Source organism: Chelmon rostratus, chromosome 5, assembly GCF_017976325.1.
Source record: "Chelmon rostratus isolate fCheRos1 chromosome 5, fCheRos1.pri, whole genome shotgun sequence".
Taxonomy (NCBI): Eukaryota; Metazoa; Chordata; class Actinopteri; order Chaetodontiformes; family Chaetodontidae; genus Chelmon; species Chelmon rostratus.
In genome coordinates, this window is record NC_055662.1 from 19000591 (window position 1) to 19027961 (window position 27371).

The 27371-nt window shown below is 41.7% G+C and overlaps 1 protein-coding gene across 2 annotated transcripts in view; it reads right to left on the bottom strand.

The window, feature by feature from the left end:
- The window catches only part of trim36 (tripartite motif containing 36), a 34295-nt gene extending 7747 nt beyond the window's left edge, over positions 1 to 26548 (bottom strand). The window contains exons 1-8 of one of the 2 annotated variants that reach the window (XM_041936815.1): positions 26466 to 26548; positions 20685 to 20919; positions 12856 to 13202; positions 11934 to 12080; positions 9877 to 9972; positions 8901 to 9038; positions 8556 to 8671; positions 5240 to 5361 (exon numbers count right to left, since the gene is read on the bottom strand). In XM_041936815.1, coding sequence (XP_041792749.1) covers positions 5240 to 5361; positions 8556 to 8671; positions 8901 to 9038; positions 9877 to 9972; positions 11934 to 12080; positions 12856 to 13202; positions 20685 to 20919; positions 26466 to 26528 — 1264 coding nt within the window. In that variant the 5' untranslated portion in view covers positions 26529 to 26548. Of the gene's footprint in view, positions 1 to 5239; positions 5362 to 8555; positions 8672 to 8900; positions 9039 to 9876; positions 9973 to 11933; positions 12081 to 12855; positions 13203 to 20684; positions 20920 to 21884; positions 21995 to 26465 lie in introns of those variants that run through there. The other variant, XM_041936816.1, reaches the window with a different exon arrangement.
- Between the last annotated feature and the right edge of the window lie 823 nt (positions 26549 to 27371).

Here is a 27371-nt window from a genome sequence, read left to right on the forward strand (position 1 = left end):
CAGCCAACAAAATCAGAATTCAAGACAAAGCCAAAATTGAGCAATACAATACTTTTTTTGTCCCAAAACAAATAGATACATACACATAAAATACACATGACAGATGTTAATGCTGGAAAAGTCTCTGGTGATTAGCAAGACATAACAGATCTTAAGCATAAAGGGAAAAGCTACTATGAACACAAGGAAATTCCAGTAAAATCTGTTGTGTCTTAATCATGCTTAGTGTAGTCTTTCAGCTCAATAACTTGGGGTTTAAGCAAATGCAGCAGTGTAAGTGTGGCAAAGATTAGATTTGTCAGGATCAGGACTATCCACTCAGGACAATGGACAAGACTGTTTTGCATAATGTAGCCTGTTAAGAGGTTTTTTACATAGACTCACTGCCAGGAAATGCACTTTGTAAAGCACCACCACTTCCTCCTCTTCCTCTCTCCTGCTTTCACCTTCACTTTCCACTTCCTCATCACATTTATTATCTTTTTTCTCCTCTTGGTGGTCGTTAAGTTTTCAGGTGAAGCATTAACCTGCTTAGCTCTGACTTTATATGCATCTGCGTACCGACAGCACAACTTCCCATTAGCCCTTCTCACTTATGTCAACAGCATCTGCTCTGTAATGAGTGTGTTCACCTCATCATTTACTGTTGTCTCAGCCCAGAGCTTGGTTTTCTCCAGAAAGAGAATCACATTACTGGAACCATGTAGGTCACAGTCTTTCCTCTCCAGGATCCAGGCTTTTTTCTACACACTACATTCACTCTCCTTGTGAGAATCCCCCTCCTCATCTCCTTTGTAATATTTCCTATTGTCTCCATCTTTTCACATTCCCACTCACTCCCTTTTCTCAAGCCCTTTTCCCTTTCATACAGATTCCCCTCTCTGACCAGTGTCACCACTGCCGCAGAGCTTTCTGAGCCTCCAAAGTCACTTGGCTAATCCTCAGTCTCCAAAGTCTTTTTCTCCCAGGAACATGAGCTCCTTTATGAGCTTGTGTCCTCTTATAGCCTCATGCATTTCCATGTGCAACGGCATCGCCATGTTGGGAACATCCTGTATGTGCAGATCCATTATAAAGTACGTTATTAGATAATGTAGGAAACACACAGATTTCATGGTGTCTTGCGTTCCTTCACTAGCCGTTAGATCCTCTTCTGTTGATTTTCTAGCTATCCCAAACAAAAAGAAAACTGGGGTGCAGTTTTCTTCAGATATGCTCCCAAACTGTGGAACGGCCTACCCAGAGACATGAGAGAGGCAGGCACTTTTAATCATGTATGTTTAACCTTTTTCGAGCACCACTTACGATGTGCGTGTTTAAGGTGGTGTCTCACATGCTGTTGCAGAATGACCTTTAATGCCTCTAAATGTCTTTTTATTTGTTGATTATGCCTTTAAATGCCTTGCTTTTGGATGTGTTTAAAGGTCATTTAAAAATCAGGCTGTTTTTAAAGGACCTTTGGAGCATTTTCTGTCCTTTTTATTAGCTGATGATGCTTTTAAATCCTTTATTAGTTGATCTGTCAAGTGGCTTGCTTTCTCTGCAATGCTAAGTACTTTTATCCTGACCTGCTTTTTACTTAATTGTGCTCTCTATTTTTATTCCTTATTAAATGCAAAGCACTTTGAGCTGAGAGTTTTGTATTGAAGGCGCTACATAAATAAAACCTCTATGATTATGTTTTTTCTTGTTTCTGTTGCCATGCCTGACTTTTGCAACTGTCATTTTATTTGATTTTTGGCGTGACAGGGAGAACGGATGGAAAAATAAGCTTATAAGCAAACTTTGCCAACAACTGGCTCCAGTCTTGTTTTGTCTGTTGACCAATGGGCAATTTATTTTTGAATCAGAGCACTCAAGACTTGTATTCCCTCCTTCATAACCCCTGTAACAACACAATTACACCTCCTCCTCACTCTCACGTTAGAGGAGTGGTAAGCATGGAAATGCTTATTGGGTTATATAAATAATGGGTTACCACTCCCAGTGTAAATCACATACAGGCATTCTAACAAGCAGCTACCCTGACATGTTCATGTTTTCACCTGTTTTCAACAGATGAAAGCCAAACAGGGCCTTTAGCCATCCAACACAGCAGGCAGCAGAGCAGGATTGATCATATACAGGACAGACTGCTGCCAGACAGACAGCACTAACTAGTTTCTCCCTTCCACTGCTCCCTCTAGAAACGTCAGAGGACTGGACTTTCAGCGTGTCATTTCCTTATAATCTGCTCAAATACACTTTTATCCCGTGCAGTAATCTCTTTAAGAGGAGGTGTCAATAGTTGAAAGAAGTGCCATTCTCAGCCTGAAGTTTTGAGGAAGTACCAGTTGGAAACAGAAGACAAATGGGCATTTACACTTGACAACACAGTCTTTCACAGACTCTCGAGAAGCAGAGCATGGGGTCAAAACCCGCAGCAGGGCCACAGCTGGGTTAACATGGGAGAGCACAAACACACCGTTATCCAAGAGGGGAAGATAAGACTGGAAAAACATGGACAAGCTATAAGGATTGAGGAACACACACGGCTTTATAGACCAACATAGATGTGGTTTCAGTTTCCAACATAATGGATGTACAGTATAAGATCTTAGGGGCACTATCCAGAGCCACTACAGTGATTCTTCATTGATGCATCATTTGCCAGGACTTCAATTTAATTACTGCAGTGTATAAATGCCTCCACAGCTTCTTTTGTCTCTATGCGCCCAGGCTAAGAGCATCAATATGACTGCCATCAAACTGCTGCATGCAGCACTTTCCCTAAAGGATGCAGGGCTGATTCATTTAGGGTACATTTTTAGATGAAAAGCCCATCTTCTCCAGTATAGGGATTATAGGAGAGGCTACAGAAGCAAACATATGAATATTCAGTCATTTTAAAACAGTTCAGACTGAAAGCCTAAGATGAGTAAATGATCTTTTTACTGTGTTTTCTCATGGTAATACTCATCTCAGGGTATTGTTGGACTGCAGAAAAGACAATGACAGTTTAAAATAATTCTAACATTCTCATGTGCAGGTTTTAATGACACAAACCAACACCACAAAAAAATCATAGAAAAATGGACAAGAATGAATGAACCAGAATCAAACTGCTGTATTCTGTGAAAGCTTTTTAGTTATTTCTCTTCACATCAAGTGTAGACTTCTTCTTTTCTTTTATTGGATCTGTATTTATTTCTAATAACTACTGTACACTTATTTAAAAGAAAGTACTGCATTTCTCTTCCACTGGCCCATGAGTCTGGACAGAGTCAACCGTAGCCTCTGAGATAAATCTCACATCACTGATTTTAAACAAACCAACAGGGCTGCTCTCCAGCGTAGCAACAAAAGCCCACAGTCACAAACCCATGTCACTCACAGCTTTGTTTGTCACCAACACTCACTGAGACAAACAGCCCCTAACCGACCACTCGAGGGATGCTGGCTCGACGCCAACGAGACTTCATCTTTATCTACGATGTCAGCGACGTTTAATCCTTCAATAATTTTAACCTTTTTTGAATGCTAAGGTCTGGAAGCACAGCTGCCACTCAAATGTAAACCATTTACACAGTACTGACACTGAAGTTTAACATTTACATCGTTTTTTCCAGGATGCCCCCAAACCTCAGACACTAGTCAACAGTCGCCGATGACTGAAAGAGCTGCCACGACTAACTGTCTGCAATCGTGACATTAAATCCTGCTCTGCCCCGAGTCACTGACACACATGTTGTCAGGTTAGCCGCACTACAGGCATCTGAAACAAGCCTCAGCCAGACGCAGCCAAGTGTCACAAGCTATCACTCAGTTGTAATGAGTCTCCCAATCCCATCATCATGCAGTTAAGGCAGGAATGTGAGTAAGGTAGATCCAATACAAACAGTCGCTCTGCTTCTGTTAATGCCATGATGTTCATCTGGAGTGTGCATAATGGTAGTGCAATTCCCCAGCTTTAGTTTAGCACGTATACAGAATTTTAGCCATGTTAAGAAACACCTCAATTTAACTGCGCTCAAGGTTTTTGAGTAAATGTTGCAACATGCATATCACTCCAGCTGTTTTATATTAAAGATCATGACCTTGTGAAGCTCTGATGTTGCCTCTGACTCATCTTTCAGCCATTATCTACGCCTCCTTATTAAAAAATCTTTGCAGCCTGCTCAATTATCTGCAGACTTTTGATCTTTGCTCTTGGAAACCTTTATTGATCATTTGTTGTTGTGTCAGATAACATTTTTTTGAACCTACCAAGCTGTTCAGCCCTTTATGGCTCTTTTAGACTCTTGAAATAAATGGTTGTTTGCACTCTGACAAGTTCTTTTCACAGCAACTCTCGGGAAGACACAGCTCCTGAGTTTGTGATGGAAAAAAAATCACCTGCGCTTTGACGGCTCAGTGCTATGCTGCAATATAATCACATGCACATTCCTCTTGGCTGAGCATTAGAGTCTGCTACAACGTCTTTATTTTGCCTGAAATAGTGTGGAGTAGTATGCCAATTTAGTCAGAAGTATGTATCCCTCCATCCCTGGGAAACTTCTACCTGAGCAGTCTTTACAGAACAAGCCTTTGTAAATCAGCAGACCAGAAGAAAGCCTCACAGGGCGGTCAAATCCCCTATGAGCGTGACCCGGGTTGTTTATGCAATTTAGATTCAAACAGGTGACCTCTGACCTCTTAGCACAGCACAGTTCACGGGGCTGTGCTTGTAATGGAAAGGTGATGACAAACAGCTTATTGTGAGCGTACGTCCGGTGCTATTTTGTTTTAGTAACTATCTTAAAGTGCCAAAGCTCTGCGCTACAAAGAAAGTTTTGTTGTGGTCTCGAGGACACGTGAACAAAGGCCGTCCTCATCTTCAGAGATGAGAAGAGGCAGAAAACGTCATCATATTCTGTGGACATGAAGTGATGGTCACTTTTTCCAGCCACTTGTGGTCAAGCTCTTACTGCAGCTTGTCCTTTAACACAGTATGTATCTGTGAGACATACTGTGTGGAAACACTAGAGTGGAACAGTGTATGAGAACATAGAACCCAGGTCATAAAACAGGCTGAATACATGCAAACGTTTCATGATTCAAATTGGGAAAAGACTTTCAGGTTTAATGTCAAATATTTGAGAGCATTTAATTAGCTTGTTCTGTATAACCCTGCAGCAGTAAATATGAAATCATCCTTGTTCTCTTTAGCTCACTTTCATTTTCATCTCACACCACTTATACTGAAATAAATGTGTTGTACCTCCGCCAAAGCACATCTCTTTCAGTAGAGTTTCCTCTCTGGACGTGTCCAGCACAAACTCATCAAAGCAGGGGTCAGCAGAGGGTTGGAAGGTCCTGAGAGACTCTGTGGCCTTCTGGATCCTGAAAGCACACAAGGCAGACATAACATGATTCGAATATCTATCACTGAATGGTTGTCTTAGCTCATAGAATGACTTTTGAGAATACAGCACCACTCACTGCAGCCTCTCAATTATTTCAGATATGTTCCACCATATTTTTAAAAACAATCTTGCACTCTTGCATCATTTATGTATTTGTATCTATATTTATGTTGACTTTCATAAGTGAAAAAAGATTAAAAATCAAGTCCATACCCACAGCAGAAAACTGTACAGGCCACAGTCGTATCATGCTCTAGAGAGCAAAAAGGTTTCCTGATTATCCAAAGCTGCTAATGGAGATCAATTAGTCAGCTTAGAGCAGAAGACACTCCAGCACACAGCGACTTGACTGGACACTGCGGCATAAGTCTTTCCTGAACTGCCCTTGAGTTTGGTAACCTCTGTGCACGTGGCTGTGTGTGTTCCTGACACACTCCAGTCACCCAAACACATAATCAGATTGATGCTCTCAACACTAAAATAAAACAGACCAAATCCCACTTATGAAATCCAGGGACACACAGGCAGGCATCATAATGAAGTGTACTGTATGTGGGCAATGCTAAATGAGTCATTACAGACTTCAGGCAGTTCAGGTAATCAGGTTTAGCTTCTGTAATTTGTAATGAATTTATATCTCGTGATCATTACTAAGCTGCTTAATTATTAATTTGACCGTTTAGTGCAGTTTACAGTCAGGAGGTTAGTGCAGAAAGCTGTGACCAATGATTTGTGGCTCAGCTTCCTGTTGTTAGGTTGATGGAGGACAACCTGAAGATATCAGAGAGATGTTAAAGTGCACTGGACTAGTCCACTCTAAATTACTGTGACTGACCACTGACAAGTACTTTGAGATTTTACGTATTATTTTACAGAAGTAGTACAAATAACTTACATATATTCACTGCATTGACGCCTTTAGCTTTTGCCTAGTTTGATAATCTCTAACCTCTATCACATGAACTTAAGCAGGTTGCACTGTTCATTGATCAGTGTTGTGATATGATTGCTGGCTATCATTGAATGTGTTGACATGCGCACTAGTCCTGGATATGACTGGATTTTTGGAGCATCCTATGTTTTGCACATGTAAACAGCTTATCCCGCTTTCAGAAACCAGCAAGCTGTGGGATGTGAACACTGTATCCAGCTTTCTGAACCTTTCTGAACCTCATAGTGGCTGAAACGGTGAGGAGACACAGCTGCTGGCAGATGATCAGAAACCTGGATACTGGCGTGATCATGAATACAGGAAGATGAACATGTTCTAGGGATGTGGAGATTCACCGATTCGTATCGGTGGTCCGATATAAACGTTTGCGATGCGACTGCACCGGTAGAATGAACGTGCATTTATTTACCTGTGAATTCGCGGTGCATCTCTTCTAGCCTGTCTACACCGGCAAATCCCATTGTTAAATCGACTATTTCTATCTATGTTCTAGTATTTTCAAGGCAACCTGAATGCACCATCGCGTCCCCAGTGACGCAAGCAGGTGTTGTACACAACAGACAAACAAGGCAAACGAGAAAGACGATAGCCGCAACGAGATATTTAATGCACCAAAAAAGACACATTAATCAAACGTGTGGCAATACTTTGGGTTTTTTTAAGCGAGGGGGTCAGCGAGACAAGACGCACGCAATTTGCAAACAATGCCGTGCGGCTATCAAGTACATTGGCAGCACGACGCAACAAGCGTTCCCTCTGAACAAGTGTTCAGTACTGCTGGTGACATAGTAATAATAATAATAATAATAATAATAATAATAATAATAATAATAATACATTTTATTTGGAGCACCTTTCAGAACACTCAAGGACACTTTACAGAGCGGGTAAAACACAAATAACAAGATAAATACAAGCAGAATAAAAAAAAAAATAGTGACTGCTCAGCGCACTTTGCTATTCCCAGAACATGTAGACCAGTTAATATTTCTAAAGAAAAACCTGAAACTAAGCCATATGAGGTAAATCAGTGAGGTGTTTGCAGTAAATGGCATTGTTTGATTGCCAGTAGTTGATGTTTTTTGCTTACATTGTGAGCAGTTAAGAAAGGCTTGTTAGGAAATGTTATTTATTTACATGTTCAATTTCTTATAGAAATTACACCAATACGTTTTCCTCCTAATACACAGGAGCACTATGGACATTGCAATTTGGAAAGAAATACCTCTATTTGAGCCCCTTGGTGAGAGTATTGTTTACAGCAGCTGTTACTGGCTGCCAGTTATAGTTTTATTTTTTTCCCACTTGATTCTGTAAAACATTGTTATTTGATTTTCATTCTTTGTAAGAAATCAGTCAACTTACTAAAACAAGCACATCATTCTGGCAGACAGTAGTATGTGTTGCTGGTCATGTTATTTGCACTATTCACATGGTTAATACTGTGCTTTCTGAAACGGTTTAACTGTGAAGTTTTATACATTTTGTATAATTATAGAGACAGAGAACATAATTGGGAGTTAGGAGTGCTAATTATAAATACAATTGAATGCTCTGTCTACTGAAATATGTCTTTTTTAAAATATGATTTATTGGTTACTCCATAAAAAAACAAATATTAAATACATCCCTCAAATCGATACAGAGAGTAAAGCAGAATTGTGCTATTGAGGTAAAAAACCTGATGTTACTATTACTCTCTCATACTGCAACTAACTGTATTGAATGATCACATCATATCGAAACATCCTTTTATAGTTAAGTCATATCGTTATCAAATCATTTTTGAATCGCATCGTATTGTGAGCAGGAGTGAATCGTATCGCATTGTATCGACAGGAGCTTCAGTGTATCGTAACTGTATCGTATCGGTGTCAGCGCATCGAGATGCATATCGAATCGGCCTCAGTGGTGGAGATATACAACCCTAATATGTTCATATGTTGCATGTAACGGCGTATCCTGAATATAGCCAAAAATAGGTTAAGGCTAAAACCAGGACACTAATGCACTTGTAAACACTTGTTTGGGATCATATTGTGACTGTGTAAGAGAATAAACAAAATTAAATCTCTCATGTGAATCAACCAAAACTATAACTATGTGTGTACAATCCCACATCTCAGAGAAACAAGCTAATTAAGAAAAAAAACTATGTATCATCATTCATTTCTATTAAAATGTTGTGAAATATGATTGTCAGCGTCAGCCAACTCTACCTGATGTGCAGCTGCTTTGCAGTCTGTACAAAGCAGGACTGATCCGTCTCTTTCAGCACCTCCTGCGCATAGCCCACTAGACCACTGTTCTCCAGCATGCCCTGGTACTCCTCCACCTGGGCAATGTTGATAAAAAGTTGGGACATTTTAGCATTTTGTAATTGTTATCATTAAAACATGGGCCTTTGTAGTGAATAGCGTCCTCAGTAAAAATAATAATAATAATAAATTAATAAAATGAAATAAGGCTATATTTCTACAGGTGAGAATATGATGAGTAAAGGATGCATGCATGTATGCAGAGGATAGTTAACAGAAATGAAATTCAGTCCTGATATTCCATACCTGGGCCTTCAGTTGGTCCAGGCGTCGGTTTCGAGACTGTTCGATGGACCTCAGCATCTCTGATTTCCTCTCCTGCAGCGTCTCAAACAGACGGTCAAAGTGCTCGTTGGCTCGACGCTCTGCTAGCTGGCCATTTTCCTTTAAGAAGAACATCATTTTGTTACGTTCTTCTCATACATGTCTCCCCAAATGCACACATCAAATTCTGATAACTGTGTATTAGGTGGTCATTCTCCTACAATGAAGCAGAGGCTCAGAAGGTCACATTACACAGCTAAAGAATAAAGAGAGACACATTAATGGATCAAAAGAAGTGTTTCAAACAAACACCAAAAGCGTAGGCGCATACGAATGTTAACATCAAAATGAAAGGGGAACAAAGCTCTGAGGCCGAAACCCAGACATGCATGAGGGAAACTAGTAGGCAAAGCCTGTGTTTCCTTGTTTGTGTGGTTTGCATACTGTTTGTTTAGTGACCTTCCTTATTCGTACACAGAGAGTGTGTAATTGTTCCTCAACTTCGCAGACTGGTTCTGTGAAGGCTATATAAATATTTGTATTCTGTGAGAAAAGGGATTACCACATATCATTGGTTCATCCTGCTTTCTGGATGCAACAAACTGACCATTTCTCTAAGAGTTGTGATTTTCACAGAGATAGGAAAGACTTTGGGAACTGCTCATACAACTAATGAGAATCCTCTGGGAGGAGGCAGAGTAGAGGGGGTCACAAAGCAGGAAATATTTGAGATTATTTAAGAAAATGGCTTGAAGAGACACCAAATCCAGACCTTTTGCCTGTTGATTGACAATTTCAATGATTCATAAATGCAAGAGTATTTTATCTTTTGGCAAGTAAAAAGATAATAACAATAAATGAACGATTTTTAAATGAGATAAAACCTCTGCAGAGCATGCTGGAGTAGAGAGAAAAAAGGATGTTGGAGTTCCAGCAGCGTGACTCAGCTCTCTCTCACCTCGGTCTGATTGATGAGCAGATCAAGGTCTGTAATCTGAGCCCTGACTCGGTCCTCTTTGCTGATGAGGTAATGGATACTCTTGGCCAGCTTCTCCTGGTGAGAGAAAAGACCAGCATCATATAAAGTGAGATTCATATGGTCTTAAAACACTGAAGGACGTCCCCACCCGCACAGCACTGAGATGACAAATAGGATATAATTTACACAACTGTTACAGAAGAGATATCTGCCCTGAACGCTGCATATATACAAAACTTTATTCAAATTTGTGCCATTTTAAGGAACAGAGTGAGACTGATCAATTTCTACTCATGTTGTCACGTTCCCAAGCATCAGCTGTGACATGTGTCACAACATTTTCCCTCTCATCTTACTTTAGGCTGCAGCTGCAGTTGTGAATATTGTATTTCCTTATTGACTACAAGTTCTGGACATGTGCAGAGTGTCCTATATGACCCGGTATGTCTCAGCGTGAGAGCCTGTTTCAGTTGGTGCAGCATGTCAAACAGCATTCAGTGCAGTATCACAATGATATGACATTGCATTACTGCTTAAAGCAACTGAAAGCAACACTACTTCCTGGCTGACGATGCATTCCGGGAATGTTTGGGACATCTGATACATCTATCGGCAATTTGAAGATACAATGCACACAAAATCATGGGGAACAAATGGTCTCATCAAATATTAAGCACCACATTGTTTGTGTCAACAGAAGACCAGCAGATTGAATTTCACACAGATTTTGTCTCAACTTGCTGAAGCACTGAGCATCACTTACAATAAACTGGAGAGTTCGTGCCAACAGGATTAAATTACTAGTTGATATATTTCTCTTAACACCTATTCTCGTCAAGGTTTGATGTGCGTTTCAGTTGCCTAGAGCTTCCATAGCAACCAAACAGTCCGAAAACACAATCTCCTGACATTTCTGTCTCCACATAAGCTAAACCAAACACTCAGACTGATCGAAATTAATTCTACTGAGTGGCAAAATCTGATGACCACACATGATACCAATTAGTTTGAACCCTGTTAGTCAGGCTGGGTTTCAGTGTCCTAACAAAGGAGTCTGGCACATGCCAGCACAGGTACAGGTCAGCCATTAATATCCCAGCAGGAGATGAGAGATTCAGGGACCAGTCAATGGGTGATACAGCACAACAAAAAACCTGCTCTTAAGGTTTATTGTTAAATAGTTCAGCTATGACCCAACACTAATCCCACTGAATGGGATGACATTACTCATGAACAGGCTTTTACTCAGTTTCAGGTAATTAAATGCGGTTCTGTAAATCTAGTGACACTGGGCTGAACTTCTGAGAATAAATCTGCCTTGAAGAGATCTGATGTAAATTAAAGACTTTAATTACGGAATAATGTGTAAGAACTGGCCACCTGTCCAAGGTTGCTCCAAGCAAACAGGAGGAAGCAAAATAAAAGAGTCACTGCTAGCTGCTCCTCTTTGCTGAAGCTATCTTTGGCTGTAGCCACTCTGCTGTTAGATAGTTAGCTCAATTAGCTGTGCAGCTAGTAGCACGAAGCTAAGAAAGCTTGTGAAATATAACATCGGCCAGCTGAAAGTACGGACTATGGAACTATTGCCTCTTGAGGAACTAAGTGGCATGAGAAGACAGAATAGGTCGCAGCTAGCTAGTTAGCATGCTAACTTCAGTAGATATCCCTGCAACACAATAGATATGTCTTTAACATATCAGAACTGTTGCTTCTTCATTTTCTGTTGATCAAATTCTGACCATAAAATTCGTACCTCTAATCAGTTTAGCGTCATATGACAACAAAGCCTTGCACACTCTATTGCACAATTGGCTGCTCTGCTTGCCAATGTCTCCATTTCAAGTCTTTGTTAACAGTGGCATTGTGTTCAAGCTCAGTTCAATCCTTCTTATCATGAGCCAGTATTGTGTTACAATCCAAATTACTCATCAGTCCTCACAGATAACAACAAAACAAATTCCAGTGTATTCAACAGATACCAACACTCACACACCCAGCCTGTCTTTTCTCAAATAGTAATCATCTGAATGGTGTACCTTGAGGATCTTGTAGGCACTGCTCATGGTGGTGACTTTGTGGTTGGCGTGGGATCCTCCCAGCTTACACAAGTGACACACGGGTCGTCTGCAGACCTCACAGTACATGTTCACCTTCTCCATCTCGTGCTCTGGACACATGAGCACCTGAAGCATTCAACAGAACGACGAGTTAAAGTCACAGACGAAACACACACACATTCATGCATGCACACTTTTACTGTATTTTAACAGCACTTGTAACTCTACGGTCATCAAAAACAAGCAGTAGTGAAACAGGAAGATGACCTTAACTTAAAGAGTATCTAGACTGCTCTATGTGAGCCATTTCCTGAAGTGTCTGAAAATAGAATTTAAATCAGCACTTTTTTTTGCTGCCAAGATCCTCATCAGAATTTATCTGACATAGCAAACAAACAGATTGGAAAGAGCAATGCAACGTGTTGACAAAGCCGATCCACTCAAAGCAGTCACAGGAGCAGATGTACTGTACAGAAAACTGTGACATATAATGAATTAATCTGCTCATATATTCTGATGAGACTATGTCAAAGTGGGGACATTTGGATGAATGTCTCTAGTGTGTGATTTAAGCTATGAAGTTGACTAATCACTCAACTACACCATGAATGGGAAAAAATCCTGACCAGCAATTAACAATCAGGAAAACCAGGATAATGGCTGATATCAAGCTGCCTGTATTCACATTCTTCTTTTCATCTGATTCCTTGTCAAACGTGTTCAATATCTGACCATTTAAAGACTGTACAAATCTATATATGACAATTTTTAACTCAAGTGACATCTTATCTCCCTTGGAGAAGTTCATAGTCCAACTGAGGAAAAATCTTGCTGTTGTGTCTAAGTAATAACAGATAAATAGAGAAAAAGGAGAAAAATACCAGGCAGTGGCAGTACTTGCCTTGGGCCTAAAGTTTGTGGTGGGACCAACATACTCATGTTGAGCCTTGGGCGTGCCCCACGGGTGGTGCAGCTTGAAGCACTCGTTGCAGTAGCTAGCCTTGCAGTCCATGCAGCTCTTCGTGGCCTCCTGCAGTTGTGGAGGCTTGCAGATGTTGCACATGATGGCGACGGCTGCGCGGGCGGCCTGGCGGTAGCGCTCGACGATGCTCTCCAGGGTGAAGTTACGGAACAGCATGCTGATGCCGCGCTCGCCGAGGTCGATGTCGTGCTGGCAACCCGGGCACGGGATGGTGGTGACCCGGGGAGTCACGGACCCTCTGCGCCACCCCGGGGAAGAGATGGAGCCTGGAGGCGGAGCGGAGGAGGAAAAGTGAGATGGTGTGCAATGTGGAATCATAGCCTTCGGTCACCCAGTTTCTAATATTGTCTGAGGCCCTATTTTGACACGTGAACAACAATGAACTTTAACTTGAAATTACACTGAAGGGAGAGTTTAAAGTCAGATAAGGGCTTTGAAAAATGAGAAGCCCCTTTGTGTTTAACAGATTCTGGGCTGAGATTCCCAATTTCAGCATTACATCATCTGCATGACTTGCCAAGTATGATCTTACAGCAAAAATGCCTTTCATAGTTGATAATGCCTTCACAAATAGGGCCTCAGTGTGTCTCCCTTTGTGCTCTATTTCCACAATGACCACCACTCCAGAAAGACACAGTCTTTCACATCAATGCAGGCAGTTTATCGAGCAGTTGTCATTCAGGGAAATAAGCCCGGGATGAGAGACTCTCCAACAGCACTGGGGCAGACTGAAGAGTGATGGGGTTCAGGATAGTCATGGGTGGGATGGCATCCTTGGAGCTTATAGAGACACTGTATGAGATTTACAATTCAAGTCAGTCACCATCACAAGAGTGAGGAGTATTTAAGTGCTCACAATGATCTGGACGAAAAGGAAATCATTCTATTTTCCTGAAATGAGTGATTGAGAAAATAAAAATATGACAAAACATCTTCTTCTTTTTTTTTAAATCAAGCACTGCAACTTAAATTATACTGCCATTGAACTTTAGCATCACATGTCCAGTTCAATGCATCAACACTTACTTTCACGATAACAAAACTCCTCTTAAAGCAACACGGCTTTCAAGAGCTTCTTACAATATTGTGCTTGTTACTGATGCAGCAGCATCGTAACAAGGCAGCAAACACAGGAGCATGAGGTGGAAATACAGGAGGTGTTACACAAGGTCACATCACAGGCACGGGCAATGGGGATCGCAAAACACTGTCACTACACGCTCAAATAAAGCCGGCAAACTGAAGACACAACACAGCAAAATAAATTACAAAAATATTGCTTCACGTTTTTGGGGGACAGGGGAAGCGAGGAGTGCTGGATTTATCTCAGTTTGCAAGCCAGAATTTCCACTTCGTTTCCGAGGACCTGGAAATTAAATCAAACACTCCTCAGGTAAGCGAAATACAGGAGAACTATTTGGGAAAAAAAAGGTGAAGCAGAGGGAAAAGCAGTGGCAGAACAGCAAACATATAAACTGTGTGATACAGGATGTGTAGCCATGTGCATGCCATGTGACATGAGCTGAACTGAAGACTGACAGTGCAGGGACAGTTTACTGCCTGGAGGCCAAATCTGTCTGATCTGACAGCAAGCTGAACTCCTGAGCTTCGTTTGCCACATGTTGAGCACCCTTCCTACCTGATTTCATATGACACAGGTGAACCTTGCACTGTGGTGTGAGACTATGACGAGAAGCTTGTCCCGATGATGGTGATGAAGGTGACATGGTCTTGTTAGGACAAGTTGAAATCACTGGATGTACGAAGAAATCTGGCACAAAGCCTTCATATTTCAACCAATGAATGACCCTGCGAGGACAGCGAGCGCATGTGCGCGTGTCCTTGTTCATGTGCGCGTCGGGATTCTGCAGACCGACTCGGGTTCTCTGGTCGCGTGTGTGAGCGGACAGGAAGCATACAGGAGATGCCTGCAGCCAAGTGTGCACGTGTGCGTTTGTGTGTTAGTCTGAGAATCTGCAGAGTCGAAGGCAGAAACTGACGAGTCATTGCAGAGCAAAAGGGGCTTGTTTCGCTTTGTTCCCTGCACAAATCTACAGACGCAGCTTGATGCTTGAACATTTTTATGATCGTCTGTCACAAAGGAGATAAAGTTTTACTGTAAATGCGATCGTGTCTGCACACTTAATTGAATACTTTTAAAAACGGCCACTTTGAGAGAATCTTGAATCCAGGGACAGTTTATCATTTAATTCTTCATTGAATGCAAATAAAAGGCTGTTTATTTAGGCTTGCTGAATGTTTTTTAACCATGCTAAATTTGTACTGACATTTAGTTGTGTCAGTGGCTGCTCGAAAGGGATTTGTATGATCGCAGAATCTATCAAAATAAACAGGAAATCCAGGAAATGTTTCCGCATTTCTTACCCAAATGTAAAATCTGAATCCTGTGTTAAATCGTTCTTTGATAGGCTGAAGGAATATAAGTCACTTAAGGTTTGAAATTAATTCTTATTTTCTCCTGATTTCCTTTTGTAAAATTTATATTGGTTATTACTGATGGAACTACGTCTTCATTGTTTGCTGCTATTTAATTTCCTGGTAGTTCCTATTATCATTTTGAGGGGATTAGTGTAGAAAGTTCATTTTGTGAGAGAAAATTTAAAATTTTCCCTTAAAAACATCCACTGAGCATGTCAAATAATTGCATTAGTTGGCCAACAAAACGAGTATTCAATCTTGTTTTACTTGGCTGGCAATCTGAAACTTCACAATTCATCATGCCCAAAATGATTAGAGGTAAGCTGAAACAGGTCTGTGTTCTTATAAACTGTTTCTCAAACACTAATGATTGTCGAGTGAAGCGTAAACAGCACCCTGAAGGCACAAAGATATCAGTCAGTAAAAGCCAGTTAAGAATCTTAGCAAGTCCAAACATATAGTAGGTTTTCCCTCAGTGTGTGTGTGTGTGTGTGTGTGTGTGTGTGTGTGTCTAACTCAGAAACAACGGAGTCTAACAGTTCTCCAGCTCAATAAAGCAGCTTTACTTGTCACCATGTTTTACGAAATGAATGCAAGGCTTAGCTAGTGTACAGAGACACACACACACACACACCGGGGGTCCCGGACACACTCACATACACATTCCTGTCCCACTTCAACTCCTTGGAAACATCCTCACCCCTTTCTCACTAATTTCAGTCTTTCAAATTCCTCTTTGTCACTTGCCAACCTCCCTGTCGAGGACTCTACCTCCCTTCGATCCTCCTACTTTACTCCCCCGTTTTAGTCGTCCCCTCGTATGCTGACGCACCATCACGTTCAGGTTTTCACTGTTCCTCTTTGCTTTCAGTCATTTGTTCCTAACCTACTTGCAAAAGTGAAAACCAAAGTTCAAATTTAACTTTCAAATGCCCTGTTAATCTGGGTTTTATAAAACATAGATCACTTTTATGCTCAGTGGACGTTTTTAAGAGGCACTGCCTTTTAATTAATTTAAACTATAATTACCTGGCATTGATCGTATAACAAAGCATTAAAAACATGCTTTGCAACATTAAATGCAGGAACTCGCTTGGAAAATCTACTTTTTGCCTCCTAGTGGTGTGAGGTTGCATGGTTGTGTTGCCAGGGCTAAAGTGGACTAAGTAGAGAAAAGGTAGAACCAAACTAGGGTTTCACAGGGGTTCTAGTAACACTGTACTCACTACTACAGCTAGTCAAAACACGGAGGCCGCGTCTACCTCGACTTCCAAACGACCTTCGCACTGTGGCTGCAAGCAATGAACAGAGAAGTGAGGTGAGACCAACAAGTAACATGAAACAATACAGAACGTGAAGTGACGTGTGACACCAGTTTTTTCCTTTAAAACATCGTGACACTGGAAAAACAAAGCCAACTCAAAATTAACTGAAGGAAAATCTGTTAAAAGAAAAAGCAGTTCAGAGTGAAACACAAAACAGAGCGCTTCAAATATACATACAGCATGTGAACAGTTATTAAAGCACAATTAACTCTTGATCTGTGCACTCATTGACACACGGTCGATATCTGTGTGACATTTTGGGAAACACGCTTTCAATTCAGTTCAATGAGAAGAAAAATATTCATGTTTGTGCACCAAATATGAAGCTAGACCCAGGAGATGTTAGCTTAAGGACACTTATTAACGTTAAGACTGGAAGCAACTAGCTTAGCAGTCTGAACAGTAAAAACAGCTTCCTACCAGCACAGATCAAATGAGATGTAGTCATTGACTGTTGTTCTATGTTTTAATACACACATTTTAAAACATTTAAAAGTAAGCCTGTGACAGTGTTTTTTAACCAACTCCTGGAGCTAGCTTTAGCTCAATCAGCTAGCTACAGCTTCTGTTCGTGACAGCTGCCATTTTAGCTGACAAAAAAAATAATGTTTGCAGCTAGAAATATGAAGCCTTACTACAAATTTCAGAAGGTAAAGCTTGACAGGCGTAGCAGCCACAACTACAGGGGCCAGGCTTCGTCATTTTTGTGCTACGCTAAGCCAACCATCTCCTGGCTGTAGCTTAGCATTTAGTATCTACATGCATGAACTGGTGGCAAGAAAACGAATGAAAATATTTCCCAACATGTCTGACTATTCATTTAGGAGCTCTTACGCCAACTTTAACGTGCACTTGTCAGGAGTTAGCTGTTGAACATAAATGCATCATGCTCACTTTGAACCCCAGAAACATAAAATAAGATGAAGCTGAGAAAAGATGCTGATGAAGAACCGTCTTCCTCTGTCCAAACACAGCAGGCTTGTCCAAGCTGCACACTGGTAAATATAGCCTTAAGTCTCCTCTTTCTCTCCCTTCACCTAATCCCTCATTCATTCCTTGCAGGCAGGTTGCATGGCTACCAGTGATGTGATCTCTCAGTGTTGGAGCCGCTTGGTAGAGTTGCTCAGCCGTTGTGTTTGGGAGTTGATGTGCTCATAGCGTACTTCAAGGTTCCCTAAATATTCTTAACACACGGGGAATTTGTGTTTTGTAATCTGCGGATTAAATGCACTTAACATGGGAACAACCTCACTTAATAATCCCCGAGGGAATTCCACTTGTGCAAAACAAGCGACTAGTTCACGTTGACAAAATGAGATTCTGCTACATAAACTACAAATGAATTGAAGTTTAAAATGTCTTAAAGCAAAAGAATGGGAATCTAAAAATGACAGAGACGAGCGCCATCTTTGTGCACAGGCAGGCTTTCAGCAAGGCGTGAGATTTGTTTACCCAAAGGCAGGATTTGATTATTTCCTACAGCCACAGATGCAGTCCTGCCCGTGAAGAATGAATTCATTCACGGTGGAGGGGGGGGGGGTCTGAATGAGGGAGGCTGTGTTTGGGAGGCCGGTCTCAGTGGATCTGAACCATGAATGGCTGAATAGCTCCCAAAAAGTTGTTCACCTCACTGTACCTCTGGAGATCCTTCTCGCTCTGGTTTAGATTCTTGGCGTTGCTCTGAGGCTACTTGGCACTCACTTGAAATCACTTGCTGTATCCCAAATCCATACAACACTATATAAACTAGTCTTTGGAGATACTGTTTGCTCAGTTAGCATATGAGAAATCAATATACTTAACAGTTTATACTGATAAGAAATTATCCAATACTTACACCATCAGACGTCCAACTCCAACTTGAATGCTACTGCAAATTATTCCTCACCAAGAGAATTATCTGGCTTCCTCAGGTGTTCCTAGAGTTCTTTTGCTGTTTTTTTTCCATCACCATCTATAGTTAGGTGTAGTTTTTTCCTACATTTCCTTTGTGCCTTAGTCTATACCAGCGCATACTCAAAACTCACATGTTTTCAAAGCCTGCTCAGACTAAGTGTGTGGTGTGGATCTGGGATTCAGCTACTGAATATGCAAAAGTGTCTATTTTCAGCACCAAGCTGAAAAATGCATTTTAAATCTTAAATCACCAGTAAAACTATAATACCAGTATATAGTTACCATTTATAGCCTCTCTGCTAGGTCCTGAGTGGTGTCCCAATTCCATACTAACTACATACATACATACATTATGTTATTACTATAAACCACATACTATAGTATACAGCTTTGAAGTTAGCACAAAATATGCAATTATGTTAATTATTCTATATATGACCATAAAATTATGTAACATGTGCAATGGCAGCCATCACTACCAATTAAACTTCAGAAAGAGATTTTTTTTTCTATTTGTATATATTGTTTTTAAGATATTTTTGTCTCACCACCATCGAGTAGCATGTCCTTCGTGCACTGCATTGTGGGACAATAGTGTACATGAGCTCTAAAATCCAATGTTTTTGTGTTTATATGTATGCATACTGACCATCCAGACCATACTTGTTGTCACTTTTCCAGTATGAACACTAAAAATCTGCTTGGAATTAGCATGTAGCCTGAGAGTCGGACACAACCGCGGTTTTGTCGGCAAGAGGACAAATGAGGCGACATCTTTATGGAAATGGCCTGCAGCCCAGAGCTCTCAGAAGGCAGAAAGGCAGCCTTGTGCTGCTTTCAAGGCTTGGACATTGACCTGCTCGAGCTTGGCTTGCCATGTGTTTAGCAGAGAACTTGAGAATATTGTGACAGGCTAACTTAGCTACCTGCACCCCCCTCTACCCCCACCACCTCCCTCACCACAGCTTTCCCCTCCTCCAGCTCAGCTTGGTTTTAAGAGTATAAAATGCCTTAAAGGAGCTTACAGATGTGCTTTGTTCACTTTTGTACACACAACACACACACCTATGGCTCCATATCCGATTAAAGGTGGGGTGGAAAATGATAGCTACTCCACTCTCTGTTCCTTAACCATTTTCAGCCCTTGCATGATTGAAGGGGATGTTTGATGCCCCTGGGCCATTAGAGGCAGACAGTGAGATGATTAGGGCTTGAGAGAGCTTGTCAACATTTCTTTTCTTTCAGCAGACAAATCTACAGCTTGTCAAGCTCCTCCGCCGTCTCTTCAATGAAGCCCGTAACAGCAGAGAGGATTAAAGGAAGAAGTGATGACTGACAATGTTATGGCTGAGCAGTAAATTTACTAAATCATTTTTATGTTTGTTCTCGCTATCTAGGACAAGTTCGGGAGGAGGGACTGTGTCTGGGCCAGGCTAAAAACACAGATATCACACAATAATGCTTGGCCCATTTTTTTTTTTGTCTCGCTCAGAGTTTCCATACGCTTAGTTGCCCTCAACCTTAAATTTGCATTGGCATTATTGGTTCATGAAATGCTCTTCACAGTGACACTCCACTTATTGTTTGTTAGGACATAGAATATGCCCTTCAGTCTCTATTTTTAACCACATATTTCCTTATTTGAGAAACATTTTCAAGCCTTGTCTATAGAAGGGTGGAGCCATTGAAACCTGTTGAATGCACAGATTGCAGCAGCACTCAAAGTTAAGGGAATTGGGAGGAAGACAATGCAACAGGAAGTTGGCATCAGTGATGCAAAACTCATACTGACATCCGTTAAAGTTATCACAAATGGACTAAGATGCTTTTAATACTTGCATATCCTGTGTAACCATCGGCCGATTATCAGCTTCCATTAGCTCACATAATCAGGCCGACCGATCGGCCTGACAATAAACGAGCACTGCTCCCTCTAATGCTTCGGCATGCTGCTGTGAACTGCTTTCAGCTTCAGAGATCCACCTTCCCCGCGCTAAGCTGCACATGATGAAATCCTCCCTGTGAAGAACACACTCATTCAAACTACAGGAAAGTTTGAGACTTTATGTTCCTTACCCCGAGACCCACCTGATCTCACAAGCCTGTCTAGCCTCTCCATGGAGGGGGAGGGCACCCTGGACCTGGGGCTGCCCGGCAGGGAGCACTCGGAGCCGGCATCGAAAGAGTCCTCGTGGTTCAGCATCAGCAGCTCCCTGACACACTTGTGGCAGACGCTGTGCTGGCAGGGCAGGATCAGCGGGTGGGTGAAGAGCTCCTTGCAGATGGGGCAGATCAGCTCCCTCTCGATGTTCTTGATCGGGACCTGGCGACGGAGGCATGATTACTGAAAGCGGCCTCATCAAATTGCACTTTCACACTTTTTTTTGCAGGAGGCACAGCTGCTGCCATCCTTTAACACACTCGAGCAAGAGAGGAAGAGGAACAGAAGGCATCACAGATCCCTGCGAAATAAACTCAGCAACTTCAGGGTTTGGAGGCAAGGATGCAGCTGTCTTTGATTCTTGAAACAATAAGCTATTATTAGGACGTTTCAGATGCAGCTGAAATGGGCCCATTGTCTGCACTGTGAGCTGTGGCAACATTTTGCTGTGTCACTGAGGTGGGGGCTTTGCTTTTAAGTGGGTAGATTCAGGTAAGTGTGAAAGGCAGGGCAGTTATTTCCTACCTGAGCATACATACAGCTTTACTTTCAAAAGCACTGACACAGTCACAATAAGCGCCTGGCAGGCTGTCTTTACCATGTTTCTGATACATTACATAAGACAGGATTAAGCCCGGCTAAATATAGACAAACAGTGAAATACACGAATCCAGCAGCTCACGTTTCAGCATTTAAAAGACGGGCGGAAAGGCGACAACTGTCCTCACATATTTACCGACTGATTAGTTCATTTACTTCAGGCGGTGCAACACAAAGATCCCAGTAAAGTCCATCTCTGCTTGAGCAGACGTTCATTGAGGAGGAAAAAGCCTCCGCATGTGCAAAAAGACAATACGAGAAGGAGAGAGGAAGTTTGAGCAGAGAGACACAGCGCTGCCCACAGCGAGCCGTTTCAGAAAAACTGAGGCTCGAAGCGGTCATGAATGGACAAACACTGGCTGCAAGTTCACGGCTCTGCTCATCGTGCGCAACTTTTGTTTAGTTTTTTTTTTCTACAATGTCCGCTCTGTTTATACGCGCAGCGGAGAAGCCACAGGCTGCTAAACAATGACGAGCCGAGTAAACGTTTGCACCATCTCCCACAAATCCTCTCCTTTCCCACTTACCGCAGTCATGCTGCCACGCCGCATCTCTGCAGACATGATGAGGCGGAATTATGTCTAACCGGCCGGTCTGTGCGAGTGGAGGACAAGCAGCTCCTTCTGCGGCGTTTCTGTGCTCAACTTCTCGGACGCCGGCAGGAGATGCCGACGGCGACGGCCGAGTGAATTTAAATAGAGTGACGCTGCTGAGAGAGGCAGCGCCGCGGTGAATCAGCAGCCGGGTCACCGCTGCGGTGCACGCAGGCAGGCGGAGCGCAGAGACGGGGGTGGAGAGAGGAGAGAGGGGCGGGAGGGGGAGCGGGGGTGGGGGTGGGGGTGGGTGAGCGAGCGAGATATACAGCGAGAGAAAGAGGAGGGGGGGTCTCCATGGGAACCACTGCTGCCTTCATGTGCACCTCGTAAACTTTAAGTCATCAGTCCCACTTGTCGCCCACTCTCTCATCAGGCTCAGGTGAGTGTCAGCGCTGTTTTGCATCTGATTAAAATCTGCGTCATTTCCCTTATTTCAATAACAGTAACAACTATGCAGCAGGAGTGGAAGAAATATTCAGCATCTTCTACAGACATAAAAGTAGCAATACCACAGTGTAAAAAATACTCTCGAACGACTGGATTCAAAATCTTACTTAAATAGGCCTAAAGCATCAAAATATGCAGAAAGTACCAAATGTAAAAGTTCTCCTTATGCAGAATGGGCTATTTCAAGATCATATATAGTTTCTCACAGGATTATACTTAGTCATGCATTAATGTGTTCATCACTTTAATGTTGCAGCTGGTAAATAATTCCAATTATTTTACATATTGTTAACCTATTATGATATAATATTTCTGAGTTGATTTCTATTTTTGTATTAATAATTTCAATCTTTAAAGTAGCAAGTAACGAAAGCTGTCAGATAAATGCAGTGGAGTGAAAGCGACATTTGCCTCAAAAATAAGCACACACGTAAAGAGGCATAAAGTGGAAATATTCAAGTTAAGTACAAGTGGCTAAAAATGTAAGGAAATGGACTTAGTTACATTCAATCACTGTCTTTTAGTGAGATAAAATGGCTGAACTTTATTTGAGCTAACTGCTAACATGAGCATGCACACATCAGAATCAGCTTCAGTGTGAGTGCATTCATGAAATCTGACTCCAGCTTTACGTTGCTCTCAATATTACACAGAGAACAAGTTATAGGAACATAGAAACAGACACACAGCTAAGAACAAGGACAGCAAAGCTCAACAAAGTTACAGAAAAACTGAACAGAGAACTATCGCACACATACAAGTAAGTATACTGATATTGAATCGGTAGGATTATTCCTGGGGACCATCAATATCTGGACAAAATGTCATGACAATCCATCTAATACGTGTTGGTATATTTCCTTCTCGACCAAAGTGATGGACCAAACAACAAATTATTTCGACCAATTGTAGGAACTTGAAAGGGATTCATACACAGCATTAGCTCCTCTTCTACACAGAATGAGTTTACTGAAACAAAAATACTTGCAAATATGAAATGAAGAGACAAACAAGGACATTTCAATAAAAAAAAATGAACTACAAAAATTGTTCTTGGGGGAATGGGAGCAGGTGTTGGGTAGAGTGTGTTGTGTTTGCAGGTAGCAGAGTTAGCAGCATGAAATACAATTCTTATACTTGGAGCAGCAAAAACAAAGTGTGTGCAGTTCTATGAAGCAAATACAGAAGTACACGAGGTTGGCAGAGGGACTGACGCATAGTACATTATTTGTTTTGGTCTGCTGAGGATGGTGGTGATTGAAGGCTTTATATAATATATATGTGTGTGTGTGTGTGTGTGTGTGTGTACTGTATATCTATCCACCAGCACTTAAAATCTGAAATTAAACCACGATATATGCTCTTATGTTCCACACATAATTTTACCAAGCATTTATATGAAATAGTCTACTGTTTTCAGAGTGACTGAACTGACTGTAGGCGACTGTATTGGACCCTCACATAAGATTTGTATAGTTTATAAAAGGGCCCTGTGTAAGGTGTAACTTCTGTTCATTTTATAGTCTCTACTGATTTCAGAGTAACTGCTATTATGTCAGGGGATTTATGATCTGCTGATCGCTTGCTGCAGTGGGTGCACAGTTCATTTTATTCTACACTGGGGCCCCCTAACAGGTCAACCCGACAATGTTTTGGTTAAAGAACAAAATGGACCATGTAACAGTTTTTTTTGGGGGGGAGAGGGAGGTGTAGTTCCTGTAATGTTTGAATTAATCTACTAGCGAAAGTGTGCACAGTCACTGAAGGCTGACTGTTGAGTCATTAACTTCTCCAGCAGCCTTTGTTGGCAGCAAACGATACAAAAAAGTTTCAGTCAAACCTCTGCAGCTGCACAGCTTCAATCTCACTGGAGGCAGCAGAAATTTCAACAATATCCAGATTTCTGTCTGATATCTACTTTCTTGGTGGGACCCATGGAAGTAAAAACAGATGGGAGAGGATATGTGTTTGTCTTCCTGCTAAAACATCCAATGGCTGCATCATTTTCAAAGTATGTGATCTATTTTCATTCTCAGAGCAAAAGATTTCTAACATTTTCACAACTGGCTACATTTTCTGGGCATGCAACAAAACATTATAAAGGAGAACTTTATCAAAATTAACATATATTTAATATATAAATGGGTTCATAACCACAGACTATATAACCCTTGACCAAATTCATTGAATATATTCTAATGTTTCACAAAGCCTTTTAGAAATTTAGAGGCACATTGTATTAACTTTTGAGAACCCCAGACTCTCAACAAAGTGTCATCAAGAAAGACACCATGATGTCTGTACAGCCTCTTATGCATTTAATACTGTAACATATAGAAAGAGACCCACCAATGAATCTCTCACAATATTACCATTGTTATATACTGTATTTATACTTGTCGGCATCTTAACTCTGCTTATTCTCGCTGATCATTCTGCGACTAGAACTAAGAGTAAACTCTGTTTCTCTTTGTGCACAGTGGGCCGATTAAATTTTAAAATATCACTGAATTCAGCGGGTGTAGCAGGCCACTGAGTCAGTCTCGTGTACAGTCTGCTCTGTTTTTTCATCTCACACATGAAACACACACATGAAACACACACACGGCTCATGCATGCATGGATGAATCTCAGAGATTGTGTGAGCAGGAGATGCATTTCAACACACTGCCAGTCTGAAGGGGTGAAGACCACCCCCCCCCCTCTCTCTGCAGACACACACACACCTCAGTAACCCAGTGCCACGTCTGACTGCACAGCTGCTGCCAAGTGTCCCACATATTGACAGGAGTCTGTGATCTGCCTGCAGCGCTATCTAACCATACCAACACACTCAACGACCGAAGCCTCTCATTAAACTCTTTATGTTCACTTTTTTTCTTTCCTAAGAATAGAAGAGAAGCCTCTAAGCCAAGAAGCCTAGACACAGAATAGAATACAATAGAGAATGTGTGGGTCTTTCTATAGGTTATTCTTTTTGTTAACAGAAAAGGGTCTATTAATACCTCAGATCTTTTTACAGTAACCGAATAGAGTGATGGGGGTATATCACTACTTCATAATATGATGTAAAATAATAGCGCAGGCTAAAAACTGCATCGTGTTGGCATTAATGTGATCAGAGTAGCAGAGGCCCACACCTGACATATTTTACAGGAATAGAACAGAATAGAGTAGAATACAATGTTACAGTAGAGTGCAAAGTAGAATTGAATACATGTAACTGAACATACCAGAATTAAGGGAAATATCATTACTTATAAATATACTATGAATATATATATATATATATATATATATATATATATATATATAGCTTCATAGCATTGCATTGGTTTGATATCAATATGATTAGAATAGCAGAGGCATACACCTGAAATCCTGTTATAGAAATAGAATAGAATAGAGTGGGTGTGGGTCTAACTCAGCTACAGACAATTCCATCGATAGATAATCTATTAACACCTCAGATCATGTTGTAATATTATAATATTGTAGATAGTAGTATGATATAATACAATATGTCAATGATATCAATGAATGGAAAGTGTTGGCACTAACATAAATACAATACAATACAATACAATACAATAGAGTGCAGAGTAGAAATGAACATAATTGAATTAAGGGATTTTATCATTACTTATCAATATACTATGAATCATGGTATAAGTGGTTAATAGAATTGCATTGGTTTGATACTAATACGATTAGAATAGCAGAGGCATACACCTGAAATCGTGTTATAGAAATAGAATAGAATAGAATAGGTGTTGGTCTAACTCGGCTACAGGCGATTCCATCAATGGATAATATATTAACACCTCTAGCTCATGTTATAATATCCGAATATTGTAGACAGTAGTATGATGTAATACAATAGAATATATATGAATGAATGGAAAGTGTTGGCACTAACATGAATAGAATAGAATAGAGTGGGCAGTGGTCCCTCTCCACTCCCTGACAGCCCTGCAGGCCGGCCCGGCGCTGCTGCTGTCGGAGCGCGCTGACAAACAGACCGCTGCTGTCACAAGGACCATAAATCATCCGGATGAGACTCACCTCGCCCCGCTCGATCCGCTCCACGATGCTGGCGAACTCCGTCATGTCCTCAGAGTCCGACATGGTGATGGATGTGCAGTGGGCAGGGCGGCCGGCAAACAGGGAGGATAAAAATGTAGAAAAACACACACAACGAACTGCTGCGGATTAAAGAAACAGGATCAGCAGCTCCACCGCTTCACGGGGGAGGTGAGATAACATCAAGAGGGAAGAGCCGCTCCTCAGACCTCCATCACCATCCTCTCTCCTCCCTCCCTGCCTGCGCTGTTGCCGTGGCGTCTAAGGTACATGCGCCGGCTGCAAGGAGCCAGTTTTCTTTTAGTTTGCCTCATCTTGGAGGAGAAACCCCGCCCTCGCCTCTCCAGCAGCCTACTGTACCATCTCCCTCCTTCTCCCGCTACATCATCCCTCAGCGGCGATGTCTCGACTCACAGAGCGCTTTGTGTCCTCCTGATCTGTCATTTATCAACCTGTTTTTATCCACCAGTCGCTAGAAATACTCACAGTAATCTCAGATGACAGATTAAAGGGGCGAGGGTGGGGGTCTTAAATCTGTCAGTGCAGCAGTCGGTCAACTTGGGCATTTACGCATGGCTGGCAGCGCGCTCATGTGTGCGCGATGCTTAAAGTGGGCCGATTTCTGCTCATTGCGACCCAAATATGAGGCTGCATCTCTACGGTCTCATTATGGTTTGTTTTCTGTGGTTGAGGACGACTGTGGAGGAACAAGCCCCAGCGCCTCACGTGTGTGACGGGCTCAAACAGGGACCTGTTTCACGCATGAGCCGGAATGTGAGGCGACTGACCGGGTGAGGCCGGATTAAGTTCGTGTTTATAATTTTTCTGGCAATGCCACTTGTTCCGCGTCACCAGATGGCCCCATGGCTTCATGCAGACATATTCCGC